A 23,599-nucleotide genomic window follows, 5' to 3' on the forward strand; every position below is an offset into this window, starting at 1 on the left:
TTTAAATCTCTGCCTCTTTGGATGGAGAGGCTGCCTGTGTTTATGCATCTATTGTTAAAGAGCTTAAAGGCAGGAGAGGTGCTGCAGGTTGCCAGCTGATGCTGGTGTAGGAGCTGTAACTCCTTTTTTTCTCTTCACAGCTGTGCTCAGGGTTTTTGTGACTACCAGAAAATCAGTAGCTCTACACTGAGTAGCTCCTCATCTCTGAACACTGCTCCAGTGAGACTGTATTCAGAGGAACTGGTGGGATTCAGTTTTCCTGGTCAGAGCTGGTGAGCGCTGTTACAGTCTGATGCTCAGTGCCACCCCCTGCGTGTCTGGGCGATGGAAGACCTGTGAAATGCAGTTGGATTTGCCTGGGTGTGGGGAAGAAATGTCTTGCAAAGTTATCAGCACTCACAAGCTTGTGAGGCGATAACGGCTGCATTCCAAAGACTTGGGGACTCCACATTAATAAGCCCCTTCCTTCCAGCCCTCTCTTCCCACATGATTTCAGGGCAAGGTGCTAACTCATTGCAGTGCTAGCATCATTGTTACCCAGTGCGATGTGTCCTCTGCAGAGGAACTGTGCGTGTGTGTGCATACGTGTGTGTCTCCGGGGGACGGGAGGAAGTCGAGGCCCCTAATTATCCTGTCTTATTCTACGTGTTCTCTCACCTCTGTCCATGCTGGTGACTAGGCTGGAGGGATGGTGCAGAGCGCAGGGGTGTGGGCTGAGAGAGCACAGTGACATCTTGGATCTCTGCAGAGAAGCAGAAGTTGCATTAGGCATAGTGAAGCAGTACAAGGGTGACAAGTTGCCTGGCAGTATCAGGGTTTGGACTAGCTCTCCCAACAGTCAGAACGATAACAGAAATGATAAAGATGACTGACTCTATGCAGCTTTTTTTTACAACAGAAAAGCCGTGTTCATTAAGCACGGATTCTTGGCACTTAATTCCCCCCACCTTGTTTTAAAGCACCAGTGTGCACAAGTTATATTTCTATTCATGCCAAGAGAAATGTTTTTTTCCATCTCTGGTTTTCTGTGAATTGTGGGGAAGGGAGGAGAAAGGACTGGTCTACACCACAGACCGTGGTCTGTTCTCTTTGATGCCAGCACAAACCCATTTGTATCATTTCCCATGCTCATTTAGCTGCAGATACGTTGAATCATAAGCATTGTATAATGGTTAAAAGGACAAAAAGGACTCCTTGTGTCTTGATTTCCTCAAATTTGAAAAGGGGGTGATGATTCTGCTAGAAGGAGGGACCGTGGAAGATGCTGTAGAACTCCAAAATATTTTAAGGTAACAGAAGATGTTAAGGTAACAGAGTAGGTGACAACAAGGGTATAGTTAATATTTACAAGATAGTTTCATGAGAACTTCTTCATGATTATCCTTCTTTGCGTACTGCTGTAGATTTGGTTACATCTCTTGCTCGTCCTGCACAAAAATGAAGGGATCTGTTAGATGATTTCTGATTAATTGTTTCCTTTGTCTTCTTCAGTACAGAGACTGATTGTCAACACCAGTACAAGTCTGTGTATGATGCTGTACTGTGTGGCACATGCCAAACAACTGGAAAAAAAGTAGAAAAAGGCCTGTACAGGGAAAGAGACAATACAAGTTTCATGTTTTGTATCTAGCTATGAGAATTGCACAGCACCTGCATGGGTGTTGGAGATGCTCTAAAAAGAGAATATTCCATCTTTTCCTCACCAGTCGCGTAGTGTGAGTTATGCTACCCTTTTCTTGGCAAAAGCAGCCTCTTGACTTTAGTAAACACTCCTGAATAAAAGGTCTTAGCAAGATGTCTGTCCTGCTCTGTAGCACAGCAGCATTCGAAGATGTCCTCTGAGCCACCAACAGTGGAATCTTCTGAATGATTTGTTGTGACCCTGGGCTTTTAGCGCAAACGTGGGTGTGCTTCGGGTTGTGTCAGCTGTGATTAAGGCGATGCACCATCTATTCTTCAGTTACAGATCAATTGAGAGACTTCTTCCACACTTAGGAGTTGGCATCAAAGACATGGTTAAATCAAACTCCAGATACGGCAGTGACCATTGGCTCAGTCCTGGCTGCGTTTGGAATGGTCCTGGTCCTTAGCTTTGCAAAGCAGAAAGCATTGTATAAAGTAACACTGTTCAGAGCTCCTGTCGATGTAGTCCTGTTCTGGCTGTGTTGCCCTGCCGTCTCTGCACCGTAGGCACTCCTCTGTCCTTTACTCCTGGTGCATCACCCGATGGGGTGAATTCCTCTGGCTTCTTGTGCACTGCCTGACAGGTTCAGATGATGGCACACATTGATCAACAGCTGGGCTGAAGCATGGGCTTCAGAACAAGGACAGCTCTGCTGGTTGCATGCTCCCTCTGCAGCACGAACAGGAATTTAGCCTAAAAATGGCAGATGTGAGTATGGCCTAGGGCTCCTGATATTTGTACAGGGGATCTGGGAACCTCATCTGCAAGTAAATTCACACAGCAAAATCTGCACTGCAGACAAAAAAAGATTTGCCTTGACATCATCTGCCCTGCTCTGAGATCTGCAGTCAGTCAGGAGACCAATGCACAGCTCCCAGCCTTTCTAGCTCAGTAGAATTAAGGCTAAGCTCCATCATGAGCTAATGCAAGCTGTTCCCACCCCAAATAATTGGCTGCTGGATGGTTTTGTGTCTGTCTAAGCATTCCTGCCTGTGGGTGGATGTGTTATGTGTGTGTGAATGAGTCTGCTTTGGAAATTAATACATAACATCGGGAGTGCATCTAATAATACACCACCTCGTGAGTGACGTGGATGTGAGAAGCACAAAACAGAGCTGAGCGTGTCAGACAGCTGTACAAGGAATACCTCCCCTGCTGCCACAGAGTGATGATTCCCAAGTCCAGACCACCACCTCTTTTTCCCTATTCCTGCCACCCTAAAACACTTTCCAGTCATCTGTTTCCTCTAGTTGAAATTAAAGAGCAAGGGAGGGTGGGGGAAGCAGTGAAATTTCTCAGAAACTCAGTCCCCTATTCGGCCCAACCCTTGTTGCAGGGCAGAGCCCCCCACAGTGAATGGGAAATGGCAGAGGTGATGGCTTGCCCTTAGATATTGAAAGACAGCACCTATCCATGAGCATCCGTGTTGGACCCTTTGATGCATAGAACTCATGTATGACTTGGGGACTCGGGAGATGTTCCCCTCTAGGATTCTGACTTTAGCAGTTGTTATAGGATATTATTTTCACAAGGCTGAACTATTCTGAAACACTTCCCGTAGTGTAATCATCACACGCATGTTTTCTCGGTAATGCCAGGCCATCAGCACTTTTAGATACAAGCCCTTTTACTTTTACATCCAAGCCCTTTTAGATAAGATGAACAGAGACAAGCTGTGAAAGAGCTGAACAAGATGCCTTGACATTAGTCATTCAGATATTCTTCAACTTGGCCAACAAATAGACTTTAAGCCTTGCTTTCTGTAAATATCCTAATTACTGAGTTTTTTCAGGGAAGGAATAACTTCTTCAAGTGAAAACTTGTAAGTAGAAATTTGTACCTGTCCCAAATAGGGATTCTAAGATGTGTGATCCAGTTAGGAAAAAAGATGTGTGGTTGTCTACACCTCCAGCTGTAAAGGTGCAAGCTGGCACATAGCTTTCCTGCAGCAGACCTCAGGAAGAAGGGGGAATTCTTCACAGACTCTTTGATAACTGTTTTTCAAAGGAAAAATATATATGCTCCTGATTAGCTCAGAAAGAGAAATGGAAGATATTTCAAATAAAATAGTTTTGCAATAATATAAACTCCTCTGATCATTCAAAATCCATGGCTTTTGACAGAGGAGACTACTAGCCTTTGTAGAGAGCCCAATACCCATGTGAGTAATTCCGGCACAGCTTAAATGATGTGCTTCAGTTTTATCCATATGCTGCCCTGAAGCAGCAGTCTTACACAGTCCTGCTGTATACTGCTTAACAGTATACTGCTGCGTTTCACCCCAGCATTAGCCTTGTTACAATGCTGGGTGAAATTTCTCTACCCATTGGGTTAGAAGAACCCAAGAAGAAACCAAGAAGAAAGAGAAGTCATCATTTCTTTGAAATTAGTTTTCATCAGTAGGAGTTGCTTTCTTCGGTGAGAACCCATTGCAGCTAGTGGAATGCCAGGAGGAATCTGTTTCACTCATTGTAGCTTCTTCTAGCCTGTCTCTCTTGCATACGTATCTCTAAGGCACATATGGTCACTGTGTCTAGCACTGTCTGAGACCTGCTAATATTGTGCCATGGTGCTAGATAAAAGATTATGTTCACGTTTTGCTGTTTGTGGAATGGATCTTCAAAATGGGATTTAGTGAGGCTGGCTCTCTATTGCTACAGTGGAAGTGTTTTAGAGCACAGATCTGTTCTTTGCCCACAAAATAATTATTTCTGACTCAGTGTTGTCCATAAAGGAGATCCATAACTTAAAGTCTGAATGTCTAATGGGCTAAAATATTTTGATGTATACGTGAGAGCAGAGCTAATCTGCTATCTGCTTTTCCTGGTGAAGCCAGCAAAGACTTTCTGCTCTTATTTCTGAGCACAAAGAAAAAGAGTCAAGCAAAGGCTGAAAAACTCAAGGTGGGGTTTTGGTTTCAGCATTGACCTTCTGCAACTTCTCCAGGTGCCACTCTATTATACCAGTCAGGCTCTATGAGGACAACTGAACTGAAAATTTCCAGGGAACTTAATACATGCTGGTACACTGTTTAAGATCACCTTCCAAATCTCTTATGTGGTCCCACTACTGTTGCATGTGAGAGCTTTGCAGTTTTCAGATATATTCACCCAATCCTCACAGAATTCAGGAGTGTATTATCTCTGCCTGACAGACGAGGAGCAAGGAGGGAGAGATCCACTCAGTTCTTAGGCTTCTAATTCCCACTGAAACCGGTGAGTGCCGAGGATGTTGGCTCAAGTGGCTTGCAGAACGTTCTCCCAGGTACCTGAATCACTGAACCATCCTTTTACTCTTCTTTCTTGCTCAGCCTTTCTGTGAATTATTGGGTGCCAGCCAGCTGGGCTGAGTCACATCAAATACATTTCTAGTGGGATGAATTCAGAAGAACAGGGAGGAAAACACTAGCTTTTGTCTTACTTACTACTAAGCTTTCTTAAACAGAGGGAGTAGATTAGCTAAAAATTAAAAGAAAAAATGTTGAAATCACCTAATCGGGCATTATTCAAGGACACAAGTTCCTAGCTAATTTACGTAATATGACAGCATATCCCTGCTTCTGCTAAAATCAAATGCTAAGTTAGTGGCTGCTACAGTGGCTTTGGGACTAGGTCCTATGTATGTAGAAGTAAAAAACTATATTTCGTGTTTTAGAAAATACAGCCTTTGAGAGTTTGTTCCTGTGTTGCTGGAATTCAGTGTGTCATTGTTGCCAACGTGACTACCCAAAACAGGGCAGGGAACAGACTTGCCAGCAGGCACCGAAAGCGAACGATGAGTTTTTTCTTCTAAGACATAAAATTTTGAAGTCTGGGACAGGAGCCTTGCTAGATGAACAGCACGTTCCTCAGGTCCAATCTGCTGTAGTTAGCCCCCCTTCTAGGATTCGGCATGCCCTGTGTGACCCAGGCTCTGTCACACTGGGAAGGTGGTCAGATGGACGGTCTGTACAACGGGCACCTCCAGCTCCTGCCCCTGCAGCATTGTGGCTTTAAACTATACACTTAACACCTCATGTGTCAGTGGGATCTTAAATAGGCAGGAAAGTGCTCCAATATCACCGCCTAAGAAGAGATATCTGTCCCATCTATTAGTGGGACACTAATTGGTCACCTGTCCAAAAAGCTTTAAACAGATTGTTACTGCACATTCACTTGCTTTCCATGTCCCAGCCCTGATGCTGAGGTGCCACTAGAATTTTTGTCACTATTGAGTGGGTTTTCATCACTATCATACCTGCAATGTCCCCTCTGTAAGCCTAGCTTTGTAATATTCCTGTAAAATTGGAAAGGATATTTATTCCTGATTAATGTCTGGAAAACTAACATTGGGAGAAATTGCATTATTTTCCAGAGAGTTGCTCACAGAATCTGAACCTCGGTTGTGTGGATTCCACAGGCAGAGCTGTCCTGCATTTCTCCGCAGTGTCCCTCTGTCTTGGGATGGGAAACTGGCAGGCTGAAGCCTCCTTGTTATGTATTGATGGAAAATGGGCTGCATCAATCTGAATATATTTCTGAAACAACTTGTTTCTGGCAGGTTGTTCATTCTAAAAATATATTTATTTCTAATTGCTGAGCTGAATACTTAATGAATTCTTCCTTCCCAAGAACAATTAATCAAAGAAGTGATTTAGGACTGGCACTTGCTCCCCCAGGGCTCAATGGCTGTGTTCCATTGACTTAAGTAGAGCAGATCAGGCCCAGCCCATACTGGAAAAGATTTATCTAAGCATTTCTTAATGGTGCCCATCACTATTTGTCTGGATGCCTCTGGCAGAAAAGTGCTATATATTTTGGAGGAACAGCAGTGAATGCTCTAATATAGTTAGAGTAAGCTGCTGTGTTTTGCAACCAGTATTTTGTATATTTTTTTAGAGCAAGATACTATGCAATCTCCCATTGATTGCAGTGGGGATTCTGAATGGTCAGGAAAGAAGAGACTGGAGTAAGAACTTGCTTGGGAAGTTCTATTAACTGGAACAAAGAGCTGGAAAGGAGTTTGTGGGTCACTGAGGCCCTGCAACATGGATTAGAAGTTTGATACAGGAGAATCTTCTGAACATCTCCAGCACACCACAAAAGATGTGGAGCTGTGTGTTCAAGGGAGGCACTGAAGAAATGACTGGCTCTCCATGCCTCAGTTTCCCCACTGCTAGATGCTGCTGGTGTGATTTGTCCAGCTGCTGTAAAATGCTCTGAGACCAAAAGGCAAAAGTCTCCTGCAAGCTACATATTGTTTCGCTGCATGCCTAATTAATTAAGGATCCGATGTGAAGGGTTAGTGGATTCACGTGGATGCTTTAGATAAGCATAGCCTTAGCACAGTATGTTTCTTCTGAGACCAAAAATAGTCAGAGGGGATTGGACTTTTTTTTTCCTTAATTGCTGCATTTTTTAGAAGGTGATTCATCCCTTGTCTGGGGTCTTGTACACCCGAATAGCCCCAAGATGCCAGCAGCATTAGTCTTTAAGGATTCATCGTACTCCAGTCAGTCTGAATAACTCAATGCAAACATGAGTCTGATAGCAGCAGCCAGGAGGAGTTTGGGGAGAAAAATATTTTCCACCTTTGAAACTGAAACACACATAGTGCCTACCTCATTACAGTTTTAGACATCGTATTCCCTTCTTTCTCCCACCATCAACATCCATCTTCCCTTCCCCACAGAGAGATGGAGAGGCTTATGGCTGGCAGTTTTTGTTGAAGCTTGTCAGAAACAGCATTAGCATTTCCCACCAGGGCTGAAAGTTATGGTGTAAATCGGTGTTCTTCTGTTGATTTTCACGAAGTAACACTGATAGGCAGGAGGCAAGGACTTGGTCTAGTTAGTTTGTTAGGATTTAATTCTCATTTCACTCAGAGTCTTCTTTAAAATGAAGAAGTGCTTCTTGCACTTTCAGGTTTCCAGTCCTTCCTCTCAAGAAAGAGATTGAAAAGGTGAAGTTGGAAACACTATAGAATATCTACCCCATCCATTCAAATCTGTGGTTCTTACTTACTGCTGTATTGGTATTTCTTCAGCCTCTGAAACCTGGAGTGATGCTTCTCCTCACAGAGTAGGCAGAAAACTTGCACCAGAGTTGGCATCCCTGTTGACTGAAGTGGTATTAACACAGAGGTAATACCTGCTAAAGAAAGCCATTGACTTGGAGCTGGGAATGAACTCTCTCTTCCAGCTCTTCTTATCACTTTGCTGCTTAACCACTAGATCTGTGTTGAATTGTGCTTCACAGGGACAAAAACTACCTGCAGGGAATATCTTCTGTTACTCTAACTTTCTCCTCAGTGAGTCTGAAGTTTAGGAAGTTTGGGTCTTTAGATTAACAGAGCTTCGGATATAATCATTTCAGCAGGCTACTGAAAAAAAAAACAGCTTTCCATTACCTGTCTCTGGTAGCTTTTTGGATTCCCACCCTGCTGGTAAGCAGGAAAAAGGTTAAGCTCTTCCCTCCACCCCCGATCTGGTACTTCCAGGGCTGGAGCACAGTGGTAGGAGTAAACATGCACTGCTACTGCAGTCTGGCAGATGCTCTTGCTTGTCTCAGACATAAATCCTCACAACAGCAAAATCAATTTAATCTTGTTTCACTGATTTATTCTTGAAACATTTTAACTTTAAAAGTTGAAGAGAGCGCGTGAGACAGCACATGTGCCTCATCCTGCAAGCAGACAGAGAGGTATCTCATTGAGTAAAAGGCTTCAGATGGCTTCCTGAGCCTGAGGATGGATCAAACCTGAGCCTGAGCTGGGTAAGGCTCAGGTTTGATCCATCCTCAGGCTCAGGAAGGCTGTAGAGCCCTTCCTCCATTTGCTGATCTTTCAGTTTAAAGCATCCGGATGTAAATGGCCAGCCTCTCAGCTAAACTGCATAAACAGTTGTTTTGAAGGCTGCTTAAGCGTGCTGGTGACCTGTTGCAGAGATGGTTGTCCTGGTGAGGCATGATTCAAAGGTTATGGTGGGCATCCCAAACCTGCTTTCTTTATGGCTCTAGGAGCCTGTAGAATGGCTTGGGAATGTTATTAGAAGAGACCTTCCCTTCCACCTCCCTTTTCATTTGAGGAGACTGGAATCCTGATTCCTAATCAAGGCCCAGCTGTGGTATAGCAGTATCTGTGAGGAACATCTTTGGCATCTCCTATGGCCAGAAGTCTCTTCCTCAGCCTGGCAGATGACTCGGCTGTCTGATGCATGCCTTTCTCACTTGTTTGTGGGCTACTGCAGAGCATGTGGGCATGAACTGCCCAATTCAAAACAAATCAACAGCTAGCAGAATGGAGAGCAGTCTCCTCCACTGTCCTCCACTTTCTCAGCTGTGATTCTTATCTAATGTCCATGTGACAATACACTGGTATGTGACTCACATCATCTCTCTGCCCTATTTTAGTGTTTAATTTTAGTAAATGTGGGTTCCTAGTAAAGAGGCTCGCATCCTCATCTTGTATAAACTTGTATGATGTCAACAGAGCCATGTCAAGGCAAAATAACTAAGAATGCAGCCTGTCACCCCTGTAACTAACTTCCCAAGAGATACATAGTCATGCAAGATACATGGTGTATCAATTGGTGGCATATGTTCTCTGCCACTACAGCAGTCACTTTTATACTGAATATACATACATACATGCATATATCTTCACTGTCTGTACAGATGTAAAATCTGCACCTGCAGCCCTAAGTTCTGTAAGTCTGAGTTACTGGTGCTACTCCGGCAAGTAGAGATGAAAGACCAGACTCAGAGAACTAGGCTTTGAAATCTGTACCTGCGTGTCTCTGTGAAACTGGAGCCAGGGCACCCTAAATAAGACATACGCCCTTTCCTATGTATACATGGCTACAAATCATAACTTTGGCCCAAATATCGCTGCTTTTTGAGACAATTCAGTGCAAATCCATCTTTGCAACAGACTGCACAAAGGTTTGAATTTGAGTCATGCTGGATGTTGGATTTAGGCCAGGGCCTGAACTTCATAATGTCACAACTTACGCATGTCTTTACACTGTAGTCCTTTGCATTCCACAGCATATTCATGGTGACTTGGAAGCTGCAGCATTTATTGAGCTGTCTGCTCTCTACAACAACAACATATGGCAAGTTGCCATGGCAATAAGTCCCCTTAAAGGGGCTTCCTTCCTTCCCTCAGTATGTTGGTCTTTTTCATTATTAAATCATCAGAGATAAATGCACACACAGAAGGGTCAAAGTCTGGTTCAATGGGCAGCAAAGAGGAACTTTTCCATATTCATACAAGCGAGAGATTTCAGAAGATCAAACAATGCAAAATTGCCAGGCCCTTAATATGTTAGTCTTATGCATAATGTATGCTGGGAGCTCTATTAAATCAATACACATCTACCACCTTGAAAACCCTTGGCATTAGGCATGGGAGGCAGAGGAAGCAGAAATCAGAACATACTTATCAGTGAAGTGTGTTGGGATATGAAGAGGCAGTTAAGCTCTGCCCTGAGCTTTACACCACGAGCACAAGGGTTCCTGCAGTATTGGTAAAATACAGTGAATAGAAAATTTTATGTAATTCTTTAACTCAGGTGGTATGTCGTCTTGCTGATTCCTTCTTCTGATGAAGTCTGACGAGGAAGGCCCTGGAGAAGAACCACATCTTACACAGTGATGTGGCTGTATAGGAGGTGATCCTCAAACCAGCAGCAGCAGATTGCAGTCTGTCTACAGCTTCCCTCAACAGGGAGCCTGAAGTGGTCTAATACATCACCAGCAGGGAGAGCAGCCCATCCAGAACCATTACCACTTGACTCACCAGCAGTTGCACTGATCTGGGTTTCCATTTACAGCAAGGTTGTGCTTATGATTCTCCCATTGACTCTCAACAGTATTATGCTGCCATTGCTTTCTCCAGACAGTCCTGGTAATGAATTCTCATTGCAGAACAATTTGTGTCTTTGACCACTTTTTCCTGGGCCGTGGTGCTATAAGAACAACAGTAGGTTGTCTAGGTCCAGTGTGTAAGTGTTTTTCCTCTGGGTCTTCAAAGAAGAGAGGCAACGAGCTTTCCGGTAGGAAGTACCCACAAAAATCTCCCTTCGTTTACAGCTTGATACAGGGGAATCCTCCGTGAGCTAGTAATAGCTGCATCCAGGCAAGTGAGAAAATGTTGCTAACAATGCTTTGAATCAGAAGTGGGATGTGTTCTCTGTTGATTTCTATACTCCAAATTTATGGCCTGGGAGTTTCTGAACAACCAAGGTCTCTTGTGGCTCCTTCTGTTTATGTGTATGCATTCACAGAAGGGGGAAAAGAAATCTTGTTTATTTTTTCTTTTCTGAGAAGAGTGGACTCTAAGTATAGGTTTAATGTAACATTTAATTTGTTAGGCAGGTGTCTACTGGCAGGAGAGCAGAGGGAGTGCAGGATAGTGGTCAGTTGCTTACTTGGTGCAGAATCTAGTGTAAATTTTTCATCTGTGTGAAAGTTTGTGTCTTTTCACTATTGGAAATGAAACACAGGAGCATGTTGTTTTTGAGTGATAGTGTGCATATACAGGCCAAGGAGTAGGTTAAAGTGTTCCGACACATTTGCATTTATTGAGTAGCAGATTGGCATAAAACCCTTGAAAATGCTTATACAATTTCTATCAAACACACTGCAGGATTAGGTAATAGCTTTGACCTTAGATGTCCAGAACTCTAATCATCCTAGGACATGTGCAAGTCAGGCAGCAGCACTATAGTCTACATCAGCTCCTTTGTCTTGACATGGATCAGACCATAATGAAACAACACCCTGAAAGGTTTGTTCAGTCTCTGTGAAACTGGGCTTAGTGATACAACTTGCTATTTTGTTCTCGTAAGAACATAGACTGCATGGCATTTGGAAAAACTTGAGTGAAAGACAGTACTGTCTAGTGGTTAGTGTGCTGTTGCCTTGGCCAAATGATTTAGATTCTATCATTGGTTTCCCAGTCTGAGTGGAAGTTATATACACTTACAAGAAGGAATGTCAGCAGCTCTTTGGGATAAGACTCCATATTTTTTTTATATGGCTGAAGAATACTTTTCTTAATTTGGTTTTGGTTCATCCCGGTGCACTTCAGCACAAAGATAACACGACATACTTTGAGTTCCTGAGATGGAAAAACAGCGAAGAGAATGAAGTTGTTCCAACAGAGGCTCAGGCTGTCAGGACTGTCTGCCTGGGCTAACTACAAAGGCGATTTTAAACTCGTCAGTGGTACTTCCTGGAGGCCACAGAAATGTGTCTGTCTTGGAGTCTGCGGAAGACAGTCTATTGCTTGGTGACTCCTCTAGCTGCTCTGATAGACAGCGCTGAGTCTCCTGGATGACCCAGAGAACCCAGGAGAAAGAGACTTCTCTTGAGGTCACAGTGTGCAGCATGTTTTCCCTTCCTCCCAGAGCACATCCAAGGCAAAGGCTTGGTGATTTCTTTTTAGTTAATATTTGGTGAAAAAAGGGGAGTCTCCTAGTAGTGAGCTTACTTTGGGTTCTGCAGCTCTTGACTGGATCCAGTGGGAGGCCAAGGCCCAGGAGTTTGTAGCTAGAGCAAGACAAGCCCTGCACCTGCCCGAGGGGGTCGTCAGCCCCACCAGGGCTGGGGCCTGTCAAGGTCCACTCTGACCGCTTGGGAGGACAACCTGCACGGGAGGCAACGCTTGGGCTGTTCGGTGCCTTGGGCTATTGTGCCCTGTAGGTAAACACCTTCTCTGCTAGGTTACCTTGGATGTAAGCTCTACTTAACTAGTTCTCAGTTCTTTTAAAGTCACCTGTAAACATTTGTCATGGAAATCTTCATCTCTCTACGAAGCCTGCAAATAGAGTGGATGTGTTGTCAGTAGTGTCAATGAAGTAATGATTTAAATGAATTCTTATTGATACAATGCATTCGCTAATCTAAATGAAAGAAAGGGCATAAATCATAATGTACTAAGTTATAATAGGGTAAATGTGTCAATGCCTCAAACATGTTGTCTGCAAATTGTCAAAAGTTATAGCTGGAATAAGAATATCACTAAGTGATGTGTGTATTTATATTTTTACAATGAAAGAGAATGGAAATTTTCCCCTTGGTGCTACTGCTCAAATTACAATACATAACCCCTTTGGGAACTAGGAAGCCACATTTTCTGGTACTTGTTCGACCTCTAAGTCACCTAAATCTTTTGTGTCTCATAGTCTCCCTATGTGTAATATAGGACGATAATGCCTTTTTACTTAGGTCTGTTGGGTTTAATTAACGTATAGGCATTACTTTGAAAAGCATGTGGTGATGATTGCTGTTTGTTAATGCAATGTTAGATTGCAAAATTGACAACAGGAAGCATAGAAAGCTTGTGTGCTACCTTGCTTGGACTGCAAATGCCACTTCCTACTCTTACATAACCAGTAGCTTTCCTAATTTTCCACTCATCACCATCTGTGTGTATTATATTTTAAAATAATAACATGAACATATGTGTTAAACTCTAAACACGGCATGGAAGTCTGCACTGTTCAGAGGGGATTAGGTGAGCAATTATGTAGACTGAAGATAATCTAAGCGAAAGGCTAAATACAGACCATAGAAAATATCTTGCCTCAAGTAAAACTGACAGTTGAATTCAGAGAAAATTTTGTCAAAGAGAAAACATGAGTTCTAAGAAATCTCCCTGCAAAGAAAGCTCTCCAAGGCATGCACCTCCTTTGTAGTGGATGCTTTACCGTGAGATGTGCCTCTGCGCTTCCGTGGTTCTCTGAGCCTCTCCTCACTGAGCCACGCACTGCAGATTCATCGCTGGTTCACAGTCCTTTTGCTCCTGGTTTTGATGTAGTCCGGATTCTTTAACAGATGGGGATAACCACAGCTGGATGCGAAGCAGCCACTGAAGGAAAGGTCAGGAAGTTCTAGAAGGGGTTGGGACATAGGAGAGCTGTTTTCCCCTTGCTGCATAATGCCTGGGCCATTATCAGCATTCTCAGGGGGGTTATTCAGGATGCCAGAGGATACATATTATTTGCACAGGTTGGTCAGGAGGAGTTAAAATGGTTTGTTTCAGTCTTTAAGTAGGTCCCCCTAAACATTTCTCATTATTTAGCACACAGAGTATTTTTGTAAGTCGTATGAATCTCTAATTCTTTTTGTGGGTATTCATTTCAAAGAGGTTTTCAAGTATTTGAATAAATTGCTATAAATAAATGAATTCGTCTAGCGAGTGAATTCTTGCACTAGCTAGCTGGTTAAGTGGCCTTTCGTGTATTTAGAAGCAGTGAATCACCACACTCCGCCTATGATCTCTGTGAATAATGCAAAGTCTGTAACTCTCCAGGAGAAATACACCTACTCAAATCTGGAAGAAGCAATACCCCCAAAGGGAGGGAAGAGCCTCTTCCTGCGCCTCGCTCGCTCTCCTCTCTCTTCTCAGGTGCCTGAGCAAGTAGCTATATTCTGGAGTAAACTTTCCTCCCACCATTGCTGCTCCAGCCACATCTACTAATGCTCTTTGCAAAAAATGATTTCTATTTCTAGGCTGACTAGCAATTCTGGGAATTAAAGTGCAACCTCTTTCCTGTCAGGACAGTTGCCGGTGTGCACAGCAGTGTATAATTCAGCAGGCCTTCCTGCCGGGGGGGGGGTGTGGGGGGGGGGGGGAGGAGCTGCCATTCTGCAGAAAAGAGTGGATTTTTATCAGCTGCTTAAAGGAATAACATAGCAATTCCTCCCCACGCAAAGGAGAGGTTCTAGATGCTGTTTGCGACTCAGTAGGTGGCACTCTGTTCCTTGTGTCGGCCCTGAGCCACCACTCCGGCCTGGCCTTGGTAGAGCAATTGGATTTGTGTATGGTTTTTGTCTTAGCAAGAGATGTTCATTAAAGAGCTGCTCTTGTAAGGTTAGGAAGGTTAGCCACAGTCTCTGAGCTAAATTCCATTGCTAGTGAGAATGTCCTGGCTCCTGGACATTTTCAGTTGAGATGCAGTTTTATTTTTGCTTCCTTTCTGTGCACTGTCAGGCAGCTCCTCAGTTTAATCCAGAGTTGGCTGCCTTTCAGCCAACACTGAAAACATCCAAAAAGCTTTGCTAATTTAGAGGTGAGGTTTCTCCAGTCTGTTTTCTCTTGACAGTGCAAACACTACCAAGCAAGAACAGAAGTTAAGGCCACAAATGTGCCCTACTCAGGGACAGTCTTTGAGTGTTGGAGTAACACATTAATGTCGATCAGACTAACTTCTGCGACTCATTATTTTCAGTCCAGCAGTCACTGTACTTCCTGAGTGCATGCACTGTAGAAGGTTACACTGAATCAAGGTTTTGAAAAAACAAGGTTTATTTAATTAAAAAAAAAAAAAAAAAAAAAAAAAAGACATCTGAAAGCAATATTCTTAGCCTGCTGTTACATTATGCATTTGATGGAGCAGAAAGCTGATCTAACTTTCTGGTCAAACCCCATAAACTAATACCTATGAAGTGTTCATACTATCAAATCAACTTTATGTTATCAAATATGTTTAAAGAACATATATCCATGAAGTGTCTATGCCTACATTAACACACATTCTGTTACAACTAAATAATGTGCTGGGAATTAACAGATCAGAGGTAGAGGTACATGTTACAATACGATTTTCAGCTGTAAGTGTACATGGAGTGAGAATGTAGTATTAGAAGCAAGAATGTTAGAACAAGGCATCTGGTTTATATAGTGTTGGCTGTTCCCTGTGTTGTGAGCTGCTCAGTGTTGCTAAGTCAACCATAAAACAGTACATTCATACTCATTAATTTTTTATATAGGTTTGAAAACAGGAAGAGAAGTGAGAAGCAAGACAGGGAATCAGCAGGAGATGTCCACGAGACAAAACTCTGTTAGACTCTCGTTCAAGCTGTATGACAAGTTTCAGATCTGCTCAGGCTCAAGGATCAAATTTAGATCCTAATAACCTTTACTCTACATCAGGCTTAGGTGGGCAGATCCCATTCTCTCAACTTTGGCATGTGGTTTCTCTAGCTGTGAGACAGGGATAAGAACTCCATCTGCCTCTCATGGGTGCTGTGGAGCTAGTTTCATCACTGTCGGCTCTGTGGAATCCCTGGGTGAACAGAACAACAGAAATACAGAAAACATGGGTTATTAATAGCTGGTGCTTGCCCTTACGTACATCACATGCACTGTTACTCATTCTGGCCAATAATTTACAGGGAGTGAAAAGATGTTCTTCAGTGTAAATACAAAATGACACATGGGTGGTATTAGACCTCTATGAGGTGCTGCAGTCCCTGAGAGTCAATTCTGTCTAAATTCAGTGATGCCACCCTGGGTAGATTATACTTAACCTGTGGATAACATTAAAATGTGCAGGAGCTGTGGAATCCTAGTAGTTAAATTTTGACTTCTAGGAAGCTTACATTTCAAAAACAGGTGGATCTGCTTTGCTGGAATAGTGTGTAGACCAAATTCTTGGTGATTTTCAGCTTTTTCTACTTCTTTGCTAGAGTCTGAAGGTTATCTCCTCCCTGTCGCTTTGGATACCCTTTTATTAGCAGTCAGAGCATTGGATACAAAGGTTTATCATCTATGTTTTATAAGTGATAGCTTTTAAATGTCAAAAGCAAAGGAAGTCTGACAATACTCTTGAGTCACTAGTACACACCTGAGGGAAACTATGGTTTAAGAAACACATGTAAATGAATTTTAGCACCTGATCTGTCCTTATCCCCATTGCAAACCTTGATTCTCTATGGACAGCTCAGCAGTAGAACATCACTGAAAGCTGCAAACTGGGACTGAAATGCATGTTTGAAAGGAGTTTGAGGATCCCAAAGTCAGAATAGCAAGAAATGCTGTAGATGAGGATGCAGGACAACTCACCATGGTATGACCAAGCATGTTTGTGAGGGGCTAGGGGAGCAGGGAGCGCTACAGTCAGGTGGAAGGGTTTCACTAGGCTTGTGTGGGGAAATCTTCTCACCTGAACTGTGAGCAATCCACGCCAGAGTTGCCATTGTCCCCAGTTGCCTCTGACCACTGAAATTGCCAGCAAGCATAGAAAAAAGGGGCAAAAAACCCCAATGATCGCTGAAGAAAGCCACTTACCTTTACATCTCTGCATGTCTGGCCATGTCTGTCTCATGCCATCCGCTTGAAGCTTGAGGAAAAAAAATTTCTTTGGGCATATCTGCTTTTGCATCCCAATAGGGAAATTAAAGGTGACTGGGATGTTATTTATTTTTGGTAATAATATACACACTGCTTCCAGACTTCCTGCTGTTGCATGGTTATTTAGATTAATTGACTAGGAAAGCTGCAGCGTCATCTCAGACCCTTAATAAGGAAGACCACAGCTTAGATTTATACTTATTACTGTATAACGTATTACTGTATGACTTGGCCCTGCTCTTAGAAACACATGGACCTTTCTCATTGCTGAGTGTCTACCAGCATCTATTTCACTTTTATACTAGGTGAAGAATTGCATGGTATCTTGCGTACAGGGGCATGACACCTTGAAAGTTGATGAAATTTTTAGAAATGTTATTAGTGCCTAACTTTGCTCATATTAAAGTCAGTTGCCATCGGCCTCTGCTGAATGTTTCTGCAAACTATAGGTATCCTGGTTTGTGACTTTGTCTGTATGTGTGCAATAGTTGGAATCTTAAATATGCTTTATGTATCCTTCAAAGTGTTATATTCTTATCAGGGAGAGATAATCTATACAGAGAAGGCTTTTGAGGCATATGTTACCTTTTTTATTTTGCTTTTATGAGTTTAAAAAAGTTAAAATGAGAGGCCAGATCCTTATTTGGCCTGAATGGTTGTCATGCCATAGACCTCACTAAAGCAACATTGCTCTGCAGGTACTCAGAGTCTGGCCCAAGGCACAGGGTTAAGCTGAACAATTTTTACTAATTCTAGATTTTGAGGATCTCCATTTCTCCTAGATCACTCTAATGTTTTGACTGTAATATGTTAGACAGGTAGGCAAGCAGCATGTGGATGTCCTCCTTCTGCAGACCCTACAGTTTCCTTTATCGCCCTGTTGTGAATCCAGAATCACTCTGTTGAATTCACTGGAAATGAGGTGGTGTGGTTTAAAGGAGGGCTCACTCTGAGTTGCAGCAACATCATGTGATTGTGTATCTTTTACACTAAAATCTGGGGAAAATCTTAAAAATAAATAATAGATAAATTAATAAAGGACTGTATACAAACTGTGTGTCCCTTCAAAAAATCAAAACAAATGTAGTTATAAAGGCTGCAGAATAATACTGACTTGCCGCTAAAGAGAAGATAAGCCTCTTCGGGACTGTTTTTTCATGGCACAGTAGTTAAATGTCCATGCATGCTTTTAAAATGAAATATGTATAGGCACGTGACTCTGAGCTTTATTGATCGTTTCTGTATGACATGGAAGTCTGCAGAGTGATGACTAAATTCCTGAAGTCCAAGCTCAGCATAAGCTTGGCTTAGCGAGAAATCTACACTAAACACTGCATCCCAGCAGGGTCTCCAGTTGCATCCTTATCCCAGTGCTGTCAGTGTTAGCTGCTTCTGAGGAGGGATCAGACAGTAGGAGTAAGCCTGATGATGTTAACCCCATGCTAACTTTGTGCCCTTCCAAATACTTGTTCTCTCTCTCTCTTTTCATAGTACTCACAGTGGTAACTGTGTTGTCCCTATCATACATATAAATACTTCTGCCTCTTCTTGGGTTGCCCTGAAGTGCCAGTCAGAGTTTTAAAGTGTCATGTCCAGTACTGTGCCAGATTCTTCTCTGAACCCTCTGAGCCAGAATGTGAGCGTCCCTATGATATTAAACACTTAATTACATTAGCAACTTGTATGTTGGGAATACATCTGGCAGACTAGCAAAGCCTAGGAAATGAATGATGATAGAGATGTAGTAAGCAGATCAGTTCTGTTGACCTGGGCTCCCTGTTCTCTCACTCTGTGGCTGATTTCACATGTCTCTGTCTTGCTGTCCAGGTTTTACTGGGATTTGACCATGCTGCTCCTGATGGTAGGGAACCTGATCATCATACCTGTGGGCATCACATTCTTCAAGGATGAAAACACTACCCCGTGGATTGTCTTCAATGTGGTCTCAGACACATTCTTCCTCATCGACCTTGTCCTCAACTTCCGAACAGGCATTGTGGTGGAGGACAATACAGAGATCATCCTTGACCCGCAGAGGATAAAGATGAAGTACCTGAAGAGCTGGTTTGTGGTGGATTTTATCTCCTCCATCCCCGTGGACTACATATTCCTGATTGTTGAAACTCGCATTGATTCTGAGGTGTACAAGACAGCTCGGGCGCTGCGCATCGTGCGCTTCACTAAAATCCTCAGCCTCCTGCGACTTCTGCGGCTCTCCCGGCTCATTCGCTATATTCACCAGTGGGAGGAGGTGAGCAGAGGCTGTGGTGCACATGCATCCTTAATCTTTTCTCCACTTACTATTACACAAAGGCACTTTCACTGAATTCCCATTCTCCTACTTTATCACAGTGTGAATGCTGAAGAAACACATCTTGAGTGTAACACTTTGCCTTCAGCAGGTTCCCCAAGGGCCTTCAGTGCATTGTTATTTAGTCAGTTGAGACTGTACTATCTCCTTCAGAATCATTGCACAGAGGGCTGATGATGCGTGGTCTGAGAGGTGAGTAAGTACAGGTGGTTTCCCTGAAGGAAGTGTGGAGTTGTAGAGCTGTAGAGTTGTAGAATTGTGAGGGAAGCGGTTAGGCAGACAGCTTGGTCTTGCCCTCCCAGAGACCAAAAGGGCCTAGAGACAGGACAGCGGAGGGGTCTAGGGACAGCTGACTTGCAGGAACCCGTGGTATTTGTTTACCCACACAACTTCCTCTGTTACATGCTCCTCTCTTGAAAAAATGGCTTGATGACATATTTATAACCTTCTTGCTTTCTAAAATCTCTGACCCCACATTATTAGGAACAGGAAAGAAAAGGCAATCTGCAGACAAATAGGGTCTACTTAAAGACCTGGTGTAAAGCAAGAGCACCCACAACCCTTGGGCCCTGGGCTAGTCCTGGGGAGGTTCCAGTACACAGGACAAGTTGTCAGGCTTAATACAAATGGAGCCACAGTCTTACAAATAGCTTGAGAATGAGTTATTTTCTCCTGTCTTAGTGCTCTCCAAAGCAGAGAGAGTTTTCTGCAGCTTTCTTCACATCAGGAGCATGTTCTCAGGAAAAGGAAAACTGGTCAAGGCAGTTTCATCTTCTTCCCCAATCTTTCTCATCTGCTTTGGAGCTCAGCCTAATGCAGAGCATGATCCAATGCCAAGTGTGCTCCTGAGAATGCTAAGGGAGAGCAGCCATGCAAGTCATGGATATATCACACCAAGCTGCCAGAGCACTAATTTATGGTAGAGCAGAACTGTTTCTTCCTCACAGTATCATGGACTAGAGGGAGAGCACTGGTACATAATTCATAAATTCCCAGCTTAATATCTATTTTATTGTGAATGTTTCACGTAACAGCAGCGCACGATGCCTTGCTAAAGTTAGAGGCCTCATGGTGCGGGGGACTATACAGGCATATAGGGAAAGACAGCCACAGCCCAGAAGAGTTCACTACCAGGTTAATTTGCTTCATAGAAGAGACAGACAGGAAGCACACAGAGAGATAGGTAGACATAAATGGAAGTGTCTTTTCCAGTGTAACTCAGTAAGCCAGACAGAGAGCTGCGCAATGAAATATCACCATGTCTATTGTATTGTCCCTTGGTTGCGTTGCTTCTCCGTTACCTAATAGGAGAAAGGGAAGTTGGTGGCTTAGACTGCTGTTAAACTATCTTCTTCATACTGGTATTCATGTGGCCATTGCAGGGTAGAGCTCAGCACTCACTCAGCTCAGCTCCTTGACTTCCTTTCCATAAGGTGGTTGAAGAGAAGGTAAGTGTATTTGCTGTTGATTGTAATGATTTTTTTTTTTACAAAATAATCAGATGAAGGCAAATCAGCCCCCTTTCCCTGTCTTGCATCCCGTACAATTTCACTGAGCAGCCATTTCTAATCTCAGTCTCATAATCCAGCTAGGTGGGGCGTCTTGCCCTTTTCCTGGCTGTCGTGGGCACCAGGGGAGTGTGTAGCCAGATGCTCTCTGGATCCCCCTAAAGAAGAGACTCCCTGGAGTGATGCAGTGCTGCAAGTGGAAAGGACAGATGGTGCTGAATTGCAGTTGGAGACTGCAATGCAGATTCTGTTATGCATTGCAGAGCCCAGCAGAGCAAGCACAGTCATCTTTTTTCAAACAGGGCTTGACCCAAGTAGTAGTTTCCAAGAGAGAGCATGATACTAGGAGGTTTTTCCGCTTGGGGATGGAAGCAGAGAGAAGGGGCAATCCCTTGTCACTGCTGCAGTGCATGCTACAAAGCAACAAGCAGACAGGGAGAGAAGTGCTTCACCTTGTATGGGAATAATCTGTGGTGCTCTGGGGAGTCACACTGTTCTCTCTTCCTATTCCTCTGAAGTGGCTACGCATGATCCATCTCTGAAAGTTCACATTCAGCTTTTTCCTCACTGCGCAGATTAGTTACACAAATCAACCATGATGATTTGGAAGTGTTAATTCCTGCAGGATGGAGCAGTATTGGCCTAGGCTGGTTCTGGCTGTATGCAAAGGGCAGACTGGGTGTGCAGAGTTAAAGAAGGAGTAAGATTGTTGAGAGAAGAGGTTACTGAAGAGAGACTTCATACATTCTCCTTTGCCCCCACACTATTTCACTGTATGTCTCATCTGCTAGGTAGTATCGTTCTCTCTCAGGACCTTCACATATGAGTAGATGAACTAAAAAAGACGTTTGAGTAGGGCCGGGTGGCCTACAGGGGAAGAGTAGAAACAGTAAGCGCAGGTGTAGCAGAGTGAGGCAGAGTTAACAGAGGTGGATGGACTAGTCAGAGAGGGAGAGTTCTGCCTTGTGGGCTGGAGAGAGCATCCCAGCTCATCTGTACTGACCTTACGTAGTGACTTTTGATGAAGCAATCACTGCTGCCAAGAAAAACTTAGCTCCTACTTACAACTGCTGCTGAGACTCTGGGCCCTGTATGAGGAGAGGGGAATCCAGCCTACACAGAGATGTCCAACAGTCTCCTTGCTCTCTGCCTCTTATAGGAACATTTCGTCTACGTATTAGTTTCACTGAGTGAGTACAGGGATAAGTGGTCACTTCCTGATTTCACAGTGAGGCTCTCTGTTTCTTCCTCTGCAATTTTCCATGCTCTGCATGAATTTATCACTCACCCTGCAGTGAAGAGAGAGCAGCCTTCGCTAAGGCTGCAATGCTGTAAAACAGCCAGCCACTCATCAGTTCCAGATCAGTGCTAGTCATGAGTCTGTGGGCTCAGGAGCCAGTGGTCTGAGTGCCTGCACCATTCTGTCTCATCAGCAGACTACTCTGACATCCTTCCCTAGATTTGAAACAAGTGCTTTGGGGTCTACAGCTGGGCAAACATCCTAAAGAAGAAGAAGAAGGAAAAAAAAAAAAGTATCCAGTGTGCTAATATTCACTGGAGTACAAAATTCAGCTTAATTCCCAATGTAGCAGTTTCATTTGCATTATCCATTTTGCATGAGTGGTCTAACGAATGAATTTACCAGTAGGGCAGAATATAAATAGAGTCTTTTTGAAGTGTCTGCCCATATCTACCCTGCAGTAGGGAGCCTGATTGCAGTGTAGGAAGGCATGCTAGCTTTGGCTTGAGCCTGGCTTACTTCAATATCATATTATAAACTTCAGTTTATATATTCAGTCTACTAGTTACCAAATGCATAACTAGAGATCGAGGAGGGCTGGTACAGACTGTGCAAGACCCCCTTCTTGAGCTGTGCTGTGAAGGTTGGCACAAATGCAGGTAATCCAGTCATGTCTTGGTCACACTTCTCATTGCTATGTGGGAGTAGTCCTGAAAGGGTCAAACTGGAGATAACAAGAGCTTTTTATGTGGCTTCTCTGCTTTCTCACATGTCTGGCAAAGTGGCTTTGATGGATTAGGGGTTACTGAAGAATCTGAGTTCCTGGATAGGGCAGCAAAAAGCCAAAAGAAACTGGAGATGATGTTTTCTGATTGCCTAGAGAAGCAATCGTGTACCCAGTGCAACTCCACTTCATGTGGACAGACATGGTGGCACCCCAGGCAAGCTCTTGTCGTCTCGACCTTTCACCATTCCCACAGCTCTGCAGAGAGCATCGGGGCAGGTCGGTGGTTCCTGACCATGTAGAGATGGGGGGATATCACGGAGGTGGGCCTCCACAATGTTGTCTCTGATAAAATGTCAGAGAAAGCAGACCAAATGTGTACATCCTACAAACTGTATTTCAAGGTCAGCCAGCAGAAATAATAAAAGCAGAATAATACCATGTAGCCCATATATCCAATCAAAATGAATCAATGTAGCTCAGATTGCGAGTGTTGAGCAAAAAATTCCCTTTAGGTTTTCGTACGCAAAAGTGATTGAAAAAGTGTCTTTTTAAGACCAATTTGCTGAACTTTCTCTATTTTTTCTGCAACATCTATCCCAGTGTTCGGTGCCAGAATGCAGTAACCTGTATTTAAGATCGAACTATTGTGACCTGCAATCAAGGAACGTTTATTAGGACAACAGCAAAATCCTACCCCTCTAAATCTGTTTCCAAACAGCAGATGGATTAGGCTAACCAAATTATTTTGATTTCTAAGTCTATATGTGTGAGAGAGTATGGGGAGATGGAAAGGAATTAACTGGTTTTGATAATTAGCACCATGATAAATGATTACCACAAGTGAGGGGTATTTTCAGGTTTTTTTGTTGGAAAAAAAGTTACAGTTTTTTAATTTTGGCAACAAAAACCTAAAGGAAAGGACATTTGGTGATTTTCAGAGTATTACTTAAGTGAAAACTTGAAAAGTCTCCTGAATGCTGTCCTTTTCTTCCATTTTAGCAGGCATATT

The 23,599-nt window shown here is 43.3% G+C and overlaps 1 protein-coding gene across 3 annotated transcripts in view; it reads left to right on the forward strand.

Annotated features, from left to right (window-relative positions):
- The window catches only part of HCN4 (hyperpolarization activated cyclic nucleotide gated potassium channel 4), a 109,842-nt gene that overhangs the window by 9,785 nt on the left and 76,458 nt on the right, over positions 1-23,599 (forward strand). For all 3 annotated transcript variants that reach the window (XM_062583814.1, XM_062583816.1, XM_062583815.1), the window contains exon 2: positions 18,632-19,055. In XM_062583814.1, the coding sequence (XP_062439798.1) occupies positions 18,632-19,055 (424 nt within the window). The remainder of the gene's footprint in view (positions 1-18,631; positions 19,056-23,599) is intronic.

Source organism: Rhea pennata, chromosome 10 (genome assembly GCF_028389875.1).
Source record: "Rhea pennata isolate bPtePen1 chromosome 10, bPtePen1.pri, whole genome shotgun sequence".
Taxonomy (NCBI): domain Eukaryota; kingdom Metazoa; phylum Chordata; class Aves; order Rheiformes; family Rheidae; genus Rhea; species Rhea pennata.